Source organism: Coloeus monedula (genome assembly GCF_965178545.1).
Source record: "Coloeus monedula genome assembly, chromosome: 17".
NCBI classification, from domain to species: Eukaryota; Metazoa; Chordata; class Aves; order Passeriformes; family Corvidae; genus Coloeus; species Coloeus monedula.
In genome coordinates, this window is record NC_138797.1 from 13,729,550 (window position 1) to 13,749,730 (window position 20,181).

The 20,181-nt window shown below is 45.3% G+C and overlaps 1 protein-coding gene across 1 annotated transcript in view; it reads left to right on the plus strand.

The window, feature by feature from the left end:
• Positions 1-1,815: 1,815 nt before the first annotated feature.
• BMP7 (bone morphogenetic protein 7) overlaps positions 1,816-20,181 on the plus strand; it is a gene marked incomplete at its 5' end in the record, with an annotated part of 42,861 nt that continues 24,495 nt past the window's right edge. The window contains one exon of the mRNA XM_082292936.1: positions 1,816-2,329. Coding sequence (XP_082149062.1) covers positions 1,816-2,329 — 514 coding nt within the window. The remainder of the gene's footprint in view (positions 2,330-20,181) is intronic.

Here is a 20,181-nt window from a genome sequence, read left to right on the forward strand (position 1 = left end):
GCTGGAGAGTTTGATCTTAAGTGGGCAGCCAAAATTCAACTACTCTGGTGTTTTCATCGGGAAGGCAGCAACAGGGGCGATTTTTGAGCAGCCCCATTAGCACCAGTAAGTGCAGCAAGTGCTCTCATGATACTTAAGGTGAATGTGGCTTCACAACCTCTCTGACCCCTCCATCCTCCCAGAGCTTGAGCCATTCCTAAACATGCGTTAAGTCTGAGCTAAGGGTTTAATGCTGGTTCCTCCACTATTTCAATAGTGCCGTGAGTCACCTCGATGCCTCAGTTTCCCTGCTCTTAAGAGGTGCACATGCATGCATACAAACACATCAAATCGTTCACCATGTTTCCCATGCAGCTTTTTGACTGGCTACCTGCTGTTCATGCCAGGAGTTTAAACATAAAGAACTAAAAGAAGTGCTGAATATTAGTTTGTAAACGAGCTGCAGGATCTGGTGCTGGATACTACTGGATATTGCTCATCTGAAAATATTAGATGAACAATCTAGCAAAAAACCACCCCAAAAACTGCTGAGCTCCTTTATCCTCCACCCCTCTTCTTCCTCCTTTGCCCAAGGAATGAATTTAATGTCAGCATAAACTCAATGTATACATGTATGGTTTTTGAAGTTACCTCAGGCTGGATTCAGTGACCCAAATGGACCATCCTGGCTTCCCCTTCTTTCCAAGTAAGATTTGGGAAGCATTAGTTTACATTCGTTATCTGAGATTATTATTATTACTAATTACTGTTGTTGCAAACATCTACTTGGGCTAATTGGGACTGGGGCTCCATTACTGTAGATATTGCACCCACCGAGTTTAAAAAGTCATGCTTTAAGAAGTTGACGATCCATTTCAAGGCAGTATCCCACAAAGGCACATACCAGCGAGCAGAAGGAAAGGGGAAAGCAAGGGTGCAGGGTAATGGAATGGCAGAAGCCACCCGTGTGCACAGGTTGATAGCTTCATTTCAAGTAAATGTTCCTGGTTTTGCCATTCTTGGAGAATATCTCCCCCTTCGGATTTCTAACGCTCCTCCATTAACTCTCCCCACTGTCAGCTGGAAAAAGTGACCCGGGGCTCTGTGCACAGGGATATACATACGTGTCTATGTACGTGAATATATAATCATCACGTTTTAAATTATTTAATGGTGTTGGTTTTGTCACGGACAGTCTCTTCTAATCCGTACTTCTTAAAAAAAAATAAAAAGGAGTAGGCAGGGAAAAAAGTGTGTACGCGTGCTTGTGCAGACAGCCGATGTACTCGCATCTATAAATTCTGCGGGAGTTTGGGCCCCTTCTTTATACATAAACCGCCCTCCCTCCTGGGGTGTCTTCTCCTTAATGACGTTCACGGTAATTTAGGCGCTTGGGACCGGCTCAGCCTCTCGCCGAGCCCGCAGCCTCCACAAACATCCTGAAAAGCAACCTGAGCAGACGTCCCTCCTCGAGGCAGTTCCAGGGATTTTCTCTCCCAAGCGGTTTGGAACGGGCGAGCGAGAGAGAGCGCTTGGGTTTTGCTGCCTGCTCCTCCCACCAGAGACACCCTCCCGCCGCTCCCCGCCGAGCCGCGCCGCTCACACGGCTCCGCCGCGGCGTGCGGGACGCGGGCAGAGCGCTCCGCTCCCGCTCCCGCTCCCGCCGCCGCCGGGGGAAGCGCCTCGGGCCGCCGCCGCCGCCGCCGCCCCGTCCATGGGCCGGTGCCGCTGAGGCAGCCCCCGCCGCCGCCGCCGCCGCCTCGGGCCATGAGCGGGCTGCGGCGCCTCCGCGGGGGCTGAGCGCGGGGCCGCGCCGTCCGTCCGCGCCCCCCGCGCATGCCGGTGGCGGGGCGCGTCCCGCGGCGGGGCAGCCCCGCGCCCCCCGCGCCGCCCCGCAGCCGCCGCCGCCGCGCCGCGATGCCGGTGGCGGGGCGCGGGCAGCCCGCCTCCTGGCTGCTGGTGCTGGGCGCCGCCGCGCCCGCCCTCTGGCTGCGCTGCGTGCTCGCCGACTTCACGGTGGACAACGAGGTGCACTCCAGCTTCATCCACCGGCGGCTGCGCGGCCCCGAGCGCCGCGAGATGCAGCGGGAGATCCTCTCCATCCTCGGCCTGCCGCACCGCCCGCGGCCGCACCTCCACGGCAAGCACAACTCGGCCCCCATGTTCATGCTGGACCTCTACAATGCCATGTCCGTGGAGGAGGGGGCGGCGGGGGCCGCCGCCGAGGACGGCGAGGGCTTCTCTTACCCCTACAAGCCCATCTTCAGCACCCAGGGGCCGCCCCTGGCCAGCCTGCAGGACAGCAACTTCCTCACCGAGGCTGACATGGTCATGAGCTTCGTCAACTTGGGTGAGTGCCGGTCTCGGCGCGACTGGGTCCGGGGCAACCGGGCAGGGAACCGTGTCAGGGGGAGGCTGGAGCGGGGCCCTGGCCACCGATGGGAGGACAGGGGCTGGTGGCGCAGGTGGCCCCGGCTGGGAGCTGTTTCCCAGCGGGTCAGGTGGGTGACAGCCCACTTGGGCAAGGAAGGGCAGGTAGCGGCCCTTGGAAGGATGGCTGCTTTGCCAGGCGGTAATTGAGCGGCACCGGCGGGGAGAGCGCTCGGAATTCCCATCACAGCGTTTGGACAGCCACGGGCTCTCCCCACGCTCCACACACGCCGACACACTGAGGTCTTTGTCGTCATCTCCCTTTGATAGTCGCTGCACTTCAGAAATTGGATTTGCAGGTAGGAGTTTAACAGGACGATTAGCAGGTCTGCTCCGCATCCCACACTGCCAAGGAAGACACGAAACCCAGGCAGGAGCACGGCACGGGTCCCGCACAGCTCCCGGTGCCGGGCTGGTGCTCGTGCGGGATGCGGAGCCATCAGGGCTGGGCGCACGGATGGTTGGGATGGTTCCCCGCGGCATCCCAGCGCCGCGCTCCCGCTCTGAGCTGCTCGCACATGTTTTCCTAATGGTTTGGGAGGGATTCCACAGTAAATCCTTATTTACTCCTGTAGCTTTTCCTGTTGACCCCGGTTTATGCCGCTAACTCGCCTCTTTTCACAAGCACATGTGGATGGGTTTATGCAAACGATACGAGAGCTGGCACGCTTTGTATGCGCTTCACTAGGCCTCTCTAATTGGATGCCACGGCCCAATCTGATTTCTATTTGTTCGCTGTAGATCGCACACCCGTGTGGACTGACTTGGCCGGATTTGAGTAAAACATTGTCAGGGTGTGCATTCTATTTTAAATACATAATTAGAGACCTGGCTCACTCTATCCGTTTTTAGACCTCATCATGTGCGGCTCTTAAACCACACACGTACAGATTGGGTGCCTGCAAGTTCAAGGCAGAACCTGAATTGTATTTCCAAAGCAAGATCAGACTCTGTCCCAACCAAGTACAAGATGAGCACAGCTCTGGCACATAACCTGCCAGGAATTGCAGACCCGCATCTCCAATAAATCCATTAACACCTTTATGGATGTCACTGTTCTGGACACTTCCACTGTCTGGAACTTCAGAGGCAACAAAGATTAAATCACCACCTAAACCACCACCTCTCTAATCCCAGCACTTTAACTAACTTGAAAAGATCAGCAGCTGTAAAGGCTCTGTGACACACGTTAATAATTATTAGACACGGTAGCCATCCCGACGCAATTCTTGCATGATAAGGAGCCACGGGACGCTGTGGGAGAGCTCTAGTTTGCATGAGCTGCACCTCCTTATTAACTGCCATAAGCTTCACAGTGGGAAGCTCGGAATTACATCTGGCCTGGGGGCTGTGCTCTATGAGGGCTGGTGCTTTCCATTTGGAATTACAGTGTTTGTCTAGTCACTGCTGCATACTTAAGCTGATGAGCAATGATACATTTCAAATCAAATATTTGAGCAGTCAAAAGTACCAATGGCACTCAAATATTTGACTTTAAAGATAAGGGTGACCTTGCTAACACTTCTCCGTGGTTCTTGGGTCCTACACTGTGTGCAGCTGGGTGCAAGGAAAGTCCTGAACAGAAGACAAAAGATGTTGAAGTAGCAATAGCAAAATTCACACTTCGCTTTCCATTTCAGTAGAGGACAGAGAACCTTGTGAAACATGTAAGTACATAATGGGAGGGAGTTTAGCTCTGCTCCTCAGGTGTAGTAATTTCCTGAATCATCAGTGAAACTGCAGAGCTCTTGTGCCACATTTCCGACGTAAGGAAGAGTCTCCTTGTCAGCTCATGTAAGAGTTATAAGAAAGAATTTATGTTCAGGCCATTGACTATTTTGAATACAAAGGAGTGGAATCCATCCAGAAATGCGAAATAAAAGTTGTATTTTGGGTATATCTGTGTCTGCGTGAGAACTTTGTATGGAGCAAGTTTCACCTGTATAAACCATGACCCCTGGTAATCAACATCCCCATGCAGTTTGATGACTGCAGTGGATACATTCACTCATTTCAACCTGCCAGGGTTTGTAGTCAGCTTAGAAATCTAAGAGTGTTCTTTATGCAAAATCCTAAATGATCATTTTATTTCATTGCTGTCAGCATGCTCAGGGAGTAGTAAGAGTACAAGCAAAACCCAATAGTTTTAAGGACAGGTGGAATTACTATGAGCAAGGCACATTTCGGAGGTTTATCTGTGCTGTTTTGTTCCCTTGTCAACAGTGCATGCCAGGACGAGTTTAAAAAGGACATAGATCTATAATAGCTTTCTTCATCGCTGTGCACACCTTTCATCCCATTATAGTCATGGCTCTTTCATCTTTATAGGACAAAGGCAGGCTTGTTTATGGAGGTTTTAATGAATTAGAGCAGCCACTCACTCCGTATATAATCAAACACAACACCTGCTCTGAGACGTACAGTTTTCTATGACATTCAGGGAAAATTAGAAGATCTATTGTAGAACGGATTTTTTTTGGAGACTTTCTACAATGATCCCTTTTAAAGCAGAGCTGAATTCCTAGATGCAGACTGTCGTAAACTGTGTCCTACTTTTGTAAGAGATACTCTGTGAGCATTGCATTTCACAGGTAGGCTTTTATTACTGTACCAGAGCCATCACAATGAGGAAGTGTCACAGCATAATAAAGTCTCATTTTAGCATGGAGGAAGTAAAAACATGTGAAGAAATAATACTTTTAAATATCAATCAATAATAAATGTTAATTCCAGGCTTGCAAAGGCTAATCTACAAAAGCACTTTTTTTTGGCCTTATTCGTATTCTTCATCCATCTAGTTGTACAACTTTAGAGGGAATAATATTTTTTTAAAAATTACATTGCAAGATTTACTGGGCTACATAGTAAAAACCCCACCAACACACCCCACACATTGCTTTCTATGGAGATACTGTGTATATTCACTCCAGAGAATTTATGCTGGGTATTGGTAGGGAGGAACCAGAATACAGGTGTTTGGTTTTAGGGAGCTTTGTAGTAAGCAAAGTTTTACTTACTGTAAAATCCTGACAACTAATTAGATTTAGATTTATTACCAGTTCGTTTACAGGCTACATTTTGTCCTAGCTTACACCTGTGCTAAGATGAATGGGGAATGGATTTGTGTCAAGAATGAAGTTATATGTAAATTAAAAGAGAATTTAGCTACAGTGGTCTGACTAAGTTAGCCAGTTAATTACCGGCTAATTTTGTAAAATTTACTACCATAATTTTAGCATTTGGAATTTCATTTCAGATCCTGTCCAAGTACAGCTTATAAACTGATCCATTTTAGGAGCTGAAAAAACGCAAAGCATTTTTTGCACAAGTTTAATTTCAAATTTATAAACAGCAACTAAGGAGTAAACATCCTCTGGATGACTTAGACCTTCTCTTCTAAAAATAATTGCGTTGTCCTTATGCCGGTAAACTTGCCTTGGTAAACAGACTTGCTCAGAATATTTTTAAAAGGGTCGGCACAAGTGATACGCAATTTGTTAATTTGTCTCGTGGTTGATTATAAAATGAACAACATTGTTTAATCCTGGCAAAAAAGGACGGGGGGGGGAATTAGTCATTCTTGGAAGGAGCACTTGAAAGTGGCTTTTGTTAATATAAATCAAGAAGCTGAAGAGCCCCCAAGTTTCCTTTTATTTCATACCATCTGGCTATCCTTTTTGTTGACAAGTGTTTGGCATAGAGAACCATCTCTTTGCCCTTTAATAACAGGCTTTAACACTGTAGGGTATTAGAAAAAGATTCTATAACAGTTAAAAAATTTCCTTCGGGGAATACTTTATAAAGTGAGCACGGGCTGCAGGCATTTGCAGCTGTAACCTGGCTTGTGTTAAAATTTGGAAGGGGCTGCCTTGCATTCCAGCTCACTACAGGCCTTCATTGGTGTACAGCCAAAGGTTAATATAGATGTCACACAGTTTTTCTTTGGAGAGCCTCAGATATAAGAGTGCGCGTACAGCTGTGTTTTTAGTAACCCTTTCATAATCACTTCTTTTAAACCTCATTTTCCTGCTTATATAAATCAAAGATTTTCAAGGATATTTGACCTGGATTTGAACTTATTTGATCTTCACATATTTCCCACTTGAAACAAAGCAGATTAAAAGTTAGCCCTGGATGCCTGGTCCCGATCACATGGTTTGTCCATACATTAAGCCAAGCCCTCAGCTTTTTTTTTCCCTTCTCTTCTGCCTAACACTGTTAAAAGCTCTCAAGCCTGAACAGGTACATCCCATAATTGTTTTGGGCAGTGTGGATATGTGCAGCACTTGGTGGTGTAACACTGGCTAAGGCAGAAAGCTCTCAGCAAAGGTATGAAGGACACTGACTGTGCAGCAAGTGACCAGCAGGTAGTCTTTGAATGTACAGACCCATCCCAGAGAGAACTTAATTAATTTTCAAATTCCCAGGTGTAAAATGGCAGAGCAGAACCGGAACTATTTACCTCTGCCACGTGGGTGTGCTGGTAGCAGGGAAAGGAGCAGCCAAGGACAGATGTCCTTACACAAAGAAAAAGGACCTGAAATTGTCCCCATCTGCTCGCACCCAGCGGATTTATCCCAGAGCAGAGTCTTTCCTCTGTTCCCACACAGGCTGTCCTGGGGGGGTGAATCCCCCTCTGTGAGCTGCAGTTTAGAAGCCAAAACACAACGGCTCTTAAAGGGCTTTGAAGGAGACAAGCCTTGATGGCCAGGTCTTGTGATGCCGGTAACAGGAGCTGGGCACCAGTGGAGCGTGCAGGACCTGCTCCCAGTGCCCCCAGCTGTGCCATGCCTGGGTCTGTGTGTGTGCACGTGTGTGTGTCCCAGCACACCCCCTGCAAAGGAGCTTTAATGGGCTCTGCTCAGGCAGCACAAAACCAGGCGCTACATTCCCTGGAAATAAGCCTGAAACACATTTTCGGGTCGGCGGGGAGAGATGTGTGAGAGAAGGTTACACAAGTGGTTGGAAACATTAATTATAAAAAAGATTATAACTATTAAAGCCCAGTCAGAGCTGTTGACAGGCTCCTTTTAAATAGGACACTGTGATGTTTTAGTTTAATACATTCTGGCAGTGTCACCGGGGTTAAGGCTAATACTGGGATGTGTGGATCCTGTCATGTTATTGTCAGGAGGAATGCAGGGATTAGGTCTGAGAGTGGCGGTGGGTGAGTGCTGCAGCTGTGTACACTTATTATAAAAGATGTAAGTCCCACTGGTAAAATCAATATATTAAATTGCAAGAGCCCCTGTTTTTAATTAGTTTAAATCAAATATACGGTTAGTGCCATTAAGGCTGCTATCCTTGAACCAAGTGAGGAAATGCTAACATTTATATGGAAACTGTTAATTTGTGGTTAAAATGATAACACATTTAGTTTTATGCCTCTAAATTGTCCTAACTGGATGAATACCAGTGAGAAGTTGCAATGATGGATGAAGTCATCTGAGCAAGAACACAAGTAAGCAAATTTTGACAGCATGCCAGATAAAGAGACTACCTGTTGATATACAGCATTAAGAGACCATGATATTTTAAACCGTTTCTAGTACTCCTCTCTAGGGCCTACATAAAAGTACTTTCATGAATTAATTGCATATATATCAAAAAATATATACCTTTACTATATATAAATAAAATATGCTATTTTATATATGTATATGTCTTCTCTAAATGGAAGAAACTTCTAAAGAAATGAGAGAGCTGTTTAAATTAGTTTCAGGATGAAGATTTTCCTTCACAACTGTTTGAAATAAAAAATAAACGAGACTACACATGAGGACTAATCACATGGATAAAGTTCTGCACATGCTTGAGTTTGGAAAAATGGAAGCCCAAGAGAAAATTCTTGGCTAGGTCTTCTTTGGTGTAAATTGTCAAATTTCTACTGAAGCTGGCCCTGTGGTCTCATTTATACAACTCTACGTCCAAAGTAATTCCCATAAACTCCCTCTTGATTTACATGAGCACCACTGAGAGCAGAATTGGGCCAAAGAAGTGCCCCTGTGTTGAAATAACGAGCATGCAGTAGTTTCTGCTAGAGCTTCACAGAGTTTTCTCTCCTAATCTCGAAATTGTTTCTGAGGGAAGTTTCCTTTGCTGCAAACAATCAAAACATGGACCAGCTCCTATTAGTCACTGCTTATCATTATTAGCCCATGTTGTTGAACTACAGCTGAATTCCCATCCCTGCAACAAACAGAATTTAGCAAATAATGTTTGACAAAAATGTGAAACTGATATTTCTTAATACAAGACATATTTCATATGGAGAAACTTCAGTGCTGAAAGATTCGTGGTATCAAAATATCTGAATCATAGTACAAATAAACAGCGCCTTGTAAAGGCTGCGGGGCCAAATTCCGTGCTGGAGTAATTCCATTGAAGTCAGTGGAATTGTGCCAGGAGATAAACTGCCATCTAGATTTTGTTGGTGTTGAAGATTTTGTCAGTAAAAATCTTCGCTACAAAAAAGGTTGCAGGTAGCAAAGTTTGAACTAATTCAAAAAGTCCTTTCGGAAATCCTTGCTTTATTGATGAGGACCACAGAGTTTGCTGAGCCCCCCCCTTTATTTGGGTGTATGTTCTACAATTCTATTATTTATACAAAAATATACCTGGGTGTAATCCCCACACACTGTGCCTTACCCCTTCTTTTAAGCATTTGTGCAGTCCACATCTCAGAGTCAGTGAAAAATCCTTCAGTGATCCAGACTGAGTGGATTGAATTAATGGCAACTTTAAAACTACAAGTTTTAGTGTAATTGCTTTATTGTTTTGGAACCAAGATGCTTACAATCCAGTTCCTGTGCAAACATGTTTTAACGTGTGTTAATGTGTTTCAAAACCAGACCCTCTCCGCAAAATTCTGCTTTTCATTAATTGACATCAGTAGCATGGTACAGTGTTTCAAAGCACTGGCCAAATATAAACTGTGTTTCTAATTTCCTTACTTTCCTGTGTTTGGAATGCCAATGTTAATTTGTTCCCATGGAAGAGTGAGAGCTGCCAACCACAGTTTTATATAAATGGCTTTACAGTGCAGGGCTGCCAACATTAAATGATACTTAGGAATTTTCATGACATTTTATATTTAATACTGTGTGTGTGAGAGAGAGAAATTGAGGGAGATGTATGGGATGTTGAACAGCACAAGCTCTGATGATCAAGGGAAATGTTTGAAAAAATTTATCCTTTGAGGAACTGTTACTTAATGTTTCTTCTCATTTAAGATTTTTTAATAGCCTGTCAGATATTACATAGCATATTCCTTGTGCCTAGATAAAAGTTATTTTGCAGGGAACTTTGTTGCTAACGATCCAAACAATTCTCCCTCCCCCCCCACCCCCCATAATTTTAGTTATTTATTAATAGATGAGCAGATGGACTTTAGTTTATGTTGTTCCTCTGATCATTCTGAACTAGATTGTAAGAATGTGATATTACTCAACATGAGAAAATGCAAAAGCAAGAAAAGCTGCCACAACTAAGGAACAGGGGAATTAACTGATTTTGATTAAACTGCCAACAGGTAATTTTTCTTTAGAAGAATAGGAGCAGCTAGATAAAATCATTTGCCTTTCTTAAAGAAAATCAAGCATTATCACAGCTTCTTTAGTGGTATGTCTGCCTTTGTACATAAACCAAATGTGAAGTTTCCTTTAAACAAAGTTTATTTTAAACTGATGATGGTAAAAACAAAGTCTGTTTATGTATTTCTCCTTTTATTCCTGGAAGATATTCAAAATACAAATTGTTCATGTTTCAGTAGATTCCTCTTAATGAGTGCTATGGTTTATCTCTCCATTTCCCCAGTTTATTGGAACAGGTGCAGTGTCTGCCCTCTGTGCCAGCCCCGTGCTATACCAACAAACAAAGTGTTGTTTTGGTTCACTGGATTTAAAAGTCTCCTGAGAATAAAGAAATGAAAGAGAAAGAATTTAGAAAGTGCCTAGTGAAGGAAAGGCACTTCAAGTAATGTGCTTTGTCACTCAAGTCTTCCCGTAAATTACCTTAAAGTATTTCTAAACTGTTTGAAAAATATTATCCACAGAGGATTAAGTTTCTGTTGCATCTCGGAGGTCCCACACTATTCTTTATCATCTTTATCCTACCACAGTAGCTTCCAAGTTAGTGTCTCTTGTTGTCAGGTTGAATTAAATTTTACAGGAGTAAAAACTCTTTTTTCCTTCTCTTAAAGTGGAAGAACTGTGCATTTTCTTTTTTTTTTTTTTCAGTGTTTCTGCTTCCACCTCATTTAAGAGATACTGCAAATAGGCATCCAAGTTTAAACAAGATTATGTTGTAATTAGACAGACAAACTCATAATTATTTAAGGGCTAAACCAACAACAACAACCCTTTCAGGTTCATTTTGACAGTGTTTATCCAGTGTATCTGGAAAGGCTTACAATTAAAGTGCCTGAAGGGTGGGGATGAGATTTTTCAGCATGCAGTCAGTGCTATCGGGTCCACCTGGCCTGGGAAACTATGCAGGCTTTGTAGTAGAGAAAATCCTTTAGCTTAGATCTTCATGGCAAGCTCTTAAAAGCTACCTTCCTTTAAAAAAAACAAGGAAAAGGAGGGGAGAGGGAAGGCGCAGCTTCCCCCAAAGCGATAATTAAAGCGAGCAAGAGCTCTCTCAGTGGTGGGGGAGCACGATGGGCCGATAATCTCGCAGAGCATCACTCTGTAAGGTTTTCCCTGCTGTACACAAGTGCCTTTCAAATGAGCACAGAGTTTCCTCTCGCCGCGCTGCAGCCTCCCAGCGCGATGCTGGCCTGGATCACACCTCCACACAGCCCCACTGATGTCACCCGCAATATCCTCAGCTGGAGCAGCCTGGCCCCAGGCCACCCCGGCGGTGAAGTCACCACCCCTGACACCATCCGAGGAGCTGGCACAGCGTCCTGTGCCCAGCCTGGGGGGCTGTAAATCAACCTGAGCTCTTGACTCTGTCACTGGAGCCCCTGGGCCAAATCCTGCCCTTGGCCACCGCCTTGCCTTGGCACTGGCGGGGCTGCCTCGACTTTACCAATTGTTCTTCCCACAGCACAGTGGCTGTAAAGCTTTTAAAAAGAGACCAGAAGAGCTCTGGGAGAAGTACTAAAAAATGCTCATAAAATAATACAGTATCAGTAGTTGGGAGTTTTAATTACGATGAAGAGTTTCTTCCTGGGTGAGGACTGGGAATAGGGCTGGTTGTATTTCCCTGTGTTGGTACCTGGAGCAGCCTTTGACTGTAGTGAGTCCTTTAGCACCACAGGGGAAAGCAAGTTCAGGTCCATCATTTAAATGGAAGATTAAAAATTACTGTAATTTAGAAATTTTGAATTCTGGTGCTTACATTTGAGTACTGTTCTTTTGTATCCATATTTTAGCAATTTATTTACACAAGACAATTATCTGTAATGCCATGAATGATAACCAGTCATCACTAAGAGGAATCCATTCCTAATTGTGTTTGTTCTACCCACAAGCTGCTCTTCCCCTGGTTCTCAAGGTTAAAACTTATTGCTGCTTCCATCACTAAAAATATTCTGAACAATTTAATCTTGCTACTTTTATTTGTTTATTACTCTGCAGTCCTTATAATCCCACAGGGACTTTTTAGATGTTAATAAAGAGTACTGTACATCACTTTTCCTGAAGCTTGTGTGGCACTATAAACATCATGCTGAGTTTAAGTTCCCCTTTCTGACCATATCCTTAAAAAATCCAGCACTTGTTAAGAGAATGGAGGGGATTTTTTTTTCTTTTCTTTTTAACAAAAAGAAATAAAAGGAGGAAAAAAAGAGAAGTAACTTTAGCCTCACAATCTGCTAGCTACATAAAGCAGTAAATGTTCAGTTGAGGCAGGGAAAAACCAGAACTGCTAGAGACTGGTTGTTTCCTTTTGGAGGAAACAATAAATGTGCCCACTTGTATTTTAACAACATTACTACTGGGCCCCCTAATTAAACAAATATACTTGTAATAAACTGCAGAAGAGAAGAACTGAAAAAGAATCATTCAGCACAGATCTTTCTCCTCAGCTCAATAAGAAATTTTTGGGTAACCACTCTTAAATCTTGGCCCAAATCAGAAGATGAAGATATTTCAGCACTATGTGATGAAACATTTGTCTCCTGAGACAGGTGAAAAGGAGAAGAAAATCAGACACGTGGTGTAAAACTTCCCTCATTGGTGTGGACACAACTTTGACCTCTGAATACAATAGTTCCTGCAATCCATGGCATGTGCTGTAATCAAATTACCGGAATATTTGAGTCCATATCCCTGGAAATCTCTGACCGTTCCGCTGCATTAAAGCCTGACACAGGGAGTACAGAAATACACAAAAGAATCCAGAACGATGCAGAAATGCATTGAAGCCAACCCCAAATATTTCTTTAGCAAACAGTAACTGTCATTTTGCTCATTAGTCCACAGCTGTGAGATGAGAGCTGCTTCACTGGAAATGCTGCAGAGGAGGGGGAGAAATCTAAGCCTGTGTGTCTGGTACGCTGCAAGTCTTTCCTCCCCGGGTTGGCAGCTGTAATCCAACAAGTGAGCACTGACTGGTAGGCAGGAGACCAAGCTGGAGAAGAGTGCTCTGTGCTCCTGCTCCTTCAGAGATGCTTTCACAAGCCCCACACCCTCATTTCTGTGCTATTTTCACCAGTTGCACGCAACAGGACCCGAGCTGGGCTCCCTCCATTCACACCAGGGCGTATTTCAACAGCTGATCTTTCACCCCAGAACTGCAATTGCAAAATTGCGTTTGAAGACACACAAAAACCAAAACAAAACAGAAAATGCTGTTGTTAGGGGCTGACTCAGGAGGCCTGGATGGCCCAGCCCTAGTGAGAGGCTCAGTGTCAGGAATCCAGCAGGGCTATGGTATGCAGGGCTAGGTGCTGCTGATGTCACTGATGGGCTTATCTCGTACCAAAAGAAAATTCCTCTTGTATAATAGGGATCGTGGGTGGGAATTAAACTGCAAATAAATCTTTGCCTCACCTTCAGATGCCGTTGTGCCTGGGGCATGGGCCACCAACGTTTAAAGTGTAAAGGGGACAGACACGTGCACATGCTCTATACATGAATATGTACATCTTTATCTTCGGAGGACATTCCTGAAATAACAGTTTAAACTTGCCATCATTTTGAGATGCTAACATTTTCCCTCTGCAAACAGGAATATATGTGGATGCCAGCAACTCACAGGTCTTTAATATTCATAGCTCTCAGGGCTGTATAGAGTTAACAAAAGAATAAACAGCTGCCTATTTCTCAATAAAATAAATGTGTTGCACAGCAAATATTCCTAGAAAGCAGCAGGCTCCTATGCATAAGCTATGAGTCCCATCACAGGCTAAAATGCTGGCAGGGAGGGTCATTCCAGGCAGTGACCTCCTCTCCAGGTCCCGTGTCCCAAACCCAGTGCCCCACCTGAGCTCGGCTCTCTTGGCAGCACAGAGGAAACATGATGATCTCAAAGAAAAATGTGAACTGGGTCATGAAGTCACACTTGCATAAGGAAGGGCACTCCACAATATCTTTGTAAGCAGCAACTGAGGTTTCTAATGGTTATTTTCCAAAACATCCCCCCAAATACTTCACTTCTGTATAATACTTATAAACTGCTAATACCCCTGGACCTCCCACATACAGAACACCTGAGAAATAGGCAATGGTTGTAGCAGCCTGGGTGCAGGGATTTCCCCTCTGGGGCAGCAGGACCTTTCCCCTCAATAGTTTGTTGTCCCCTAATCTCCCAGCTCTTGCCTGGCCCAGAGCTGCAGATGTTTGCTAGTGCACAGACAAGCTTGAAAGGCCCAGCTGGTCGTGGTTTTGGGGCACAGCTCAGTGTATACATTCCAAGTTGAGATTTTGCTGATCACAATCAAAGGCTGAGATCCTTATCTGATGGCTGTGTGCCTGATATCAGCTGCTTATTTTGTAATATGCCACAAACTGCTCTCTCAACAAAAGCAGAATCTGGGATTTCAGCTGAGAAATCCAGCAAGTCGTATGGGTTCAAACCTGGGAAACTGGTTTTTAATTATTTTCCTTTTATCCCAGTAAACCACAAGAAAGGCTGGATTCCCTGCGACTCCTGCTGTGCTCCTCGCAGGGAGCTTGTGCAGGTGTAGGCCCACACTCCTGCAGTATTTGGGGGGGATGCTGGAATTGTTGTGGCAATACAATATTAAAGGAGGATTAATTAGATTTATGCTATTTATTTGGGCAGCTGCTCAGTAGATGAAAGGAAGTCTGGTGCAAATGAAATGAATAAGCCTTTAGAGGCCAATGTCCAGTCACTTCTCCACTCGTGCCGCTCAGCACAGCTGGTGCAGAAATGGGCACATTCCTTTGGCAAAAATGAGGCATTTGAAGATTCCATCAGCTGAACTTTCTCTTTCAAGTGTTGCCAGTAGATGCACAATATATACATGTGCTTTTTAAAGACTTTTATTTTGAACTCAAGATGTGAATCTATGGCATTAAGAAAAGCAGAACGATCCTTTATTTAGCTGCACCTGCACCTAAATGCCTAATGAGTTTAGTCTGATGGAATCCAGACCTCAGCAAGGATTATAAATTCTCATTTGATTTCATTTACTTCTAAAATACCTTAAACCAGCTGTACTAGTCCAGAATCCAGTCCTCCTTTCTCTATCAGTTTTGCAAGTGTTGTTGAATCTTTTGCTGTCTTAAGTAACTTTTTTCTATGTAATGATACTGCAATAGTAATAAGAAACAAAGAGCAGCTTGAAAAAAATCATGTCATAGAAGATAATTAGCATATAAGCTCAAAAGCATCAGATTATGAGCACAACTTTCATGAAGTTCTTTTAGCCCTGGAAGGAAGATTTGGAACTCACTCTCCAGGCAGCAGAGATACCTTTAGCCATTTCTGTCTGTTTTGTATAAGCACATCACAGATGCTCAGGCAGTCACCTTCCCAAAATTACTGACTCAGGCTGTTTATTATGAACAATATCTGATTTATCAAATACATTTGAAGACTTATTACTTTGCCCCAGTGTAGATACTGGAATGCAAGGGAAAAATTTGATCCTATTGCATCTCTGCATGGTCAAATCATTACGTTGAACAGCTACTACAACATATTTTGGTTTTAATTTGCAGCAAAAATTTTTAAATTTTTTATTTAATGTCCTCTGCACATGCCAATTGCAGCTCGCGGTGCCTGTCCTCCCAGCAGGCTCCCATCTTCCTGCAGAGATGCTCAGTCCTTCCCTTGTGGGCTTTTTTCCCCATTTTAGGTTTGCCTGTAGCAGTCTCTCACACTGCCTCTTATCTCCCCTGGATGAATACACTTTATTTCTGACCAGATCTGTTCAGCCACTTGTCTCTCCCTCCGACGGCCTGGGGATGTGTTTGCATTTGCTCAATGCTGTGTGTACACACAGTCAGGGCAGGCTGCTGGTTTTTGCATCAGTGATTTTTTGAGACCTGCTCAGTCTCAGAGCGGGTTGCAGGAAGCACCTTGGGCCCCATCTGTTGAGTGGCTGGGCTGGGGGATTATTTCTCTCAATAAACCTTATGGCCACTTAACTTTTCTCCCTCTTCGTGCTCTGCAACCTCTTCCTATTTGAGACACCCATCACCCTGCTTTCTCCTCCTCCAGACCTGCCTTTTTCTGTGCTGTGGCTGCCACCTCAGCCTGATCCTCATCATGATTCCTCCCCAGACTGCCACTATCTCTTGACCCTTGGATGCACTGGCAAAATGTGTGACTTGGAATTCACACCTAACTCTGGCAGGGAAGCTGGCCTGGCCAGATAGAGCTCCCTGATTCCACAGCACCAGGGAAGCAGCCTTGCTGTCCCCTGAATTACAAAGAGCCAGTGAGCAGTGCAGAGTAGTTGTCTCTGCTCAGAGGGGGAAAAGAAAAATGTACTCCTGCATCTTCACATACCTCCCACAGCTGCATCCGTAGGATTTAGGGTTTAGGGGATGTGTTAGACAGCTGCATGCCTCTGCTCTCAGGCTGTGTTATTCCATGCTGTGCAGACAGAGAAAAGAAAGCAGGAGCAATGATGAGCTTCTGCCTGTCATTTTGCTCAGTTTGACTGCAGGGACAATTCTAGAATGGGGTGTAGAGCTGAGGCTGCCTTTGTGGGGCTGTGCACCCACCTCAGCCTGCCCTGTGCACCCACGGTCCCTGCAGGGGACTGTGAGAGCCCCTGGCTTGGAGCTGCTGTCCAGGTGCATCCCATCTTTCAGATACACAGAGAGACACAACAGCCCTGGTCTGTCTGGGGTAAATACCAGCCTCAGTTAACCCTGCTCCCTGTGCCAGAATGAGAGCTTGTGATGGCCACAGCAGTGGTTGGTTGGGAGGACACAGGAGGAGCCATGATTTGCAGCATCACCACAGTCCCCAGCTTGCCTCTCTGGAAATGAGCCACCCACAAGGTTTTTGGAATGGGAGAGCTGGTGAGGCTAATCCCCAGGTCAGCACTGTCCTGGATTCCCCCTTCGCTGTGAAAGGAGGAAGAGAAACAAGATTTGAGAGCCTGGTGAGGGAGGCCTGGCAGGAGATTTCCTTATGGTGGATTCCTGGAAGATGAAGGTAGAATTAGAGGGAGTCTGTCAAAAGGAACAACTGCATGAACTCCCATTTATTTCTTTCCCCTGTCACACCCCCAATTCTCCATTCCCTCACACCACTCAAATCCCACAGCAATGCTCAGTGTGTTACAGCAGCTGCAGATGGATTGCAGCTCCATGTGCTGCCGTGTTTCACGTGACAGGGCTGTGAATAAGGTATTCTGGAGAAACACAACTCTTCCCTGCTTATTTAACTTTGCTTTCCCCAGATACACATGCAGACACAGCAAACAGCACCAGGAGTCACACCACCATCGGTCTGTTTACTATTAGGAGAGTTTTGTGTTCGCAGAGCAGTCCCACGTGTAAATTTTTCACAATACCTTTCATCTCGTCTGGCTCTGCTTTCAGCAGAGAAACCACAGCGTAAGCGGGTACCCATCAGGGCACACTCGGGAAGGAAAATGGATTACCTGTGCATAACCTGCCCAGATACTTCATGGATGTTCTTTAAAAAGAAATGGTTTTACCAGCCAGCATTCCCTCAAGTGTCTGCAGAGAAATCCCGGCAGAAAATGTCTCCGAATTCAGAAGGCAGCATGCACGATTCTCTCTGTCCTTTCCTTCCCAATGACTGTTTCCCCCTTTGCCATCTACCATACTTAGGAATGTTAACTTAAAAGACTCCTGGGTGACACATGGGGCGAGAGGATGTGGTGACTCACAGCATCCTCTGGTCCCCACACCACATTCCGCGGCTGCACGTGGCTCCCAGGGGAGCAGGTGGCTCCCGCACTGCGCTTCGAAGCCCTGCCTGACATGGGTACAGCGCTGACCCCAGCATTGGAAGAACACCAGGAAGGGAGAAACACCAATTTCTGCTCTGAGCAGCCCTTGCTAGCTGAAGTTTGACTTAGTCAGGAAGAACTTGCTGCTGCTTCGGAGATAATTAAACCCATCTTCCCTCGCCCGGCTGTTTGCACACGCACAATGATACCATTGTTCCGAGTCATGCAACACATATGCTGACATTAAAGTGTTTAATCTTGTAGTACAGTATTCCATTATTTTTTGGACATCTGTACATGATAGAAAGGGTACGTATTAAGGGATTTGTTGACAAAGAAATGGCTAATGCTGATACATGTGTGGACTGAAAGGATCTTTCCAAGTTGTGTTCTGCAGTAGGGAGGCTGCTGCTTCCCAGGCCTGAAGCCTGGCACAGATGTGATATGCACTGCTGCTATTACCACTTTTCAATTTATAACAAGGAGTCAGTGTTTAGAAGAATTTTGGAAGCTCCCTGCTGGGTTTGTGGCTAGGTGGTCTTGCTGGCAACACCACCTCCATGCTGAAAGCTGAAAAAATGAAGTGATGGCTAAAGGGAGAATATTAACTCCAGAGGGGTTTTTTTTCCCCTTTCGAAGGAAAAATGCTTACCCCAGATCACTTTGCAGAGTGAGCACTAAAGAATTTCCAGCCTCTGGGGTTGAGGATAGGGGTTTATGGAGCCTGGTTTTCATCTTACTTGAAATTAGTCCGTTAGTCCCACTCTCCACCCACAGATGGGGCAGGACTTTGCCCTGGCACACAGTGAGTTTACCATGCAAGAAAGTTTATCACCTTCTCCTCCCTCTACCTGGCTGTAAAATGGATTCATGAGCAGGGAGCAGCTGGGTGCAGGGTCCCTTCTGCTGGGCTATGCTCTTCCCTTGCCTTCTGCAAAGGGCACATGGGGCTTGGGCAGATGAGCCCAGAACCCCCCAAATATCTGGGGGTGCTGAGCCTGTGGCTCAAGGACAGGCTGTGTTTTTAGAAGTGGCAGGATGGCAGCAATCCCTGGTGATGGGGTGCATTAATGAGTTATGGGAAAACCACAGGCTATTTTTCTAGTAAACTTATCTCACAGACCAAAATCTAGCTGTATTTGTTTTTCCTTATGTATCTCCAAAAACCTGCAATAGCTTTTAGATGACTTGGAGAGCTGCAACTATTCCATGTAAAAGGTCCTCCAAATACTGTTTTTACCACTCTGAAAAAAAAAAAAAATCCCATCACACACCCCAGGACATTTGCTCTACTCCATTTATAGAACTCCCAATTTATATTCAACTATTTCTTCAAATTTTTCTGTAACTGCTGCTTTAGCTGCCTAGTGTCAGCATGTAAATCATGAAGCCGAGAGAATGAAACAAATGAAGACCAATCACAGAACTTCACATTCCTAAATTCTTGCCATTATAAATTTCCTGCCACTGCCCCTGTAACTCTTGCTGTCGAGCACACTGAGGAGGGAAACATGTGCCTTCGCAGACTATGGCCTGGCATGACATTATTGCAATAATCTTTATTATAGTCCCCCTTTTCCTCAGAAAAATATAAGGACTGACCTTGCATTTCTTGCTCAGTCAGGCATCCTGCTGAGCCCAGTAGGCTCTTTCAGCTGCAGAGACCGCTGGATCCTTCCCCTAATTGGTTTCCTCCTTCTTGAACCTCAGCAACATAAGGAGAAAAGGCCTATATTTCATAAGTGCCATGGTTTTATCCACCAATTTAGAGACAAAGAAGCGCAATTTATAGAGGGAACATTTAATGCCTGTTAATTAGGATCCCATCAAGAGGTCTAGCATTTGACATCCCGAAAATTTACAGCGCAGTTTCACAACCACCACAAGCCCCGAGCCCAAGGGGTGGCCCTGGCCTCCCTCCCGCCGTGCTGGGAGGTCCCTGGTCCTCCTGCCACCGCTGCTCTCGGGCACTGTGGGGAGCTGCGAGAGGACAGGATCCACCCAAAAGCTCATCTGGGGAAGGGAAAATTTTTTTGCACTTGAATACACTTCCCAAGGGAGAGAGAAGGGTGAGGCAGGAGATAGGAGAGGAGCTTCCCTTTAAAAGCAGTAAGAGACACAGGCTGGAAGGGCTGGTGGGGCCCAGGTGGAGCTGGTCCCAGGGCAGCTGATTTCTGGGAATCTTGGGCTCTGCACTGAAATGATGCAACAGAGTTTCTGAAGTTTTGGCTTCGATCTCGGGGGGTGGCGATGGAGGGAAATAAAGGTAAATTTTCTTGGAAAATTCGAAGAAGATTTTGCACTGCTGGGTGCAAATGTGTAAGTCAGAGTTTAGTTTGCTCTTTCATGGAAACACTGAGGCTGAGGTCAATCCACGGGGTCTCAGCACAAACCTGGCAGCCCTCAGCCACCTCTGAAGA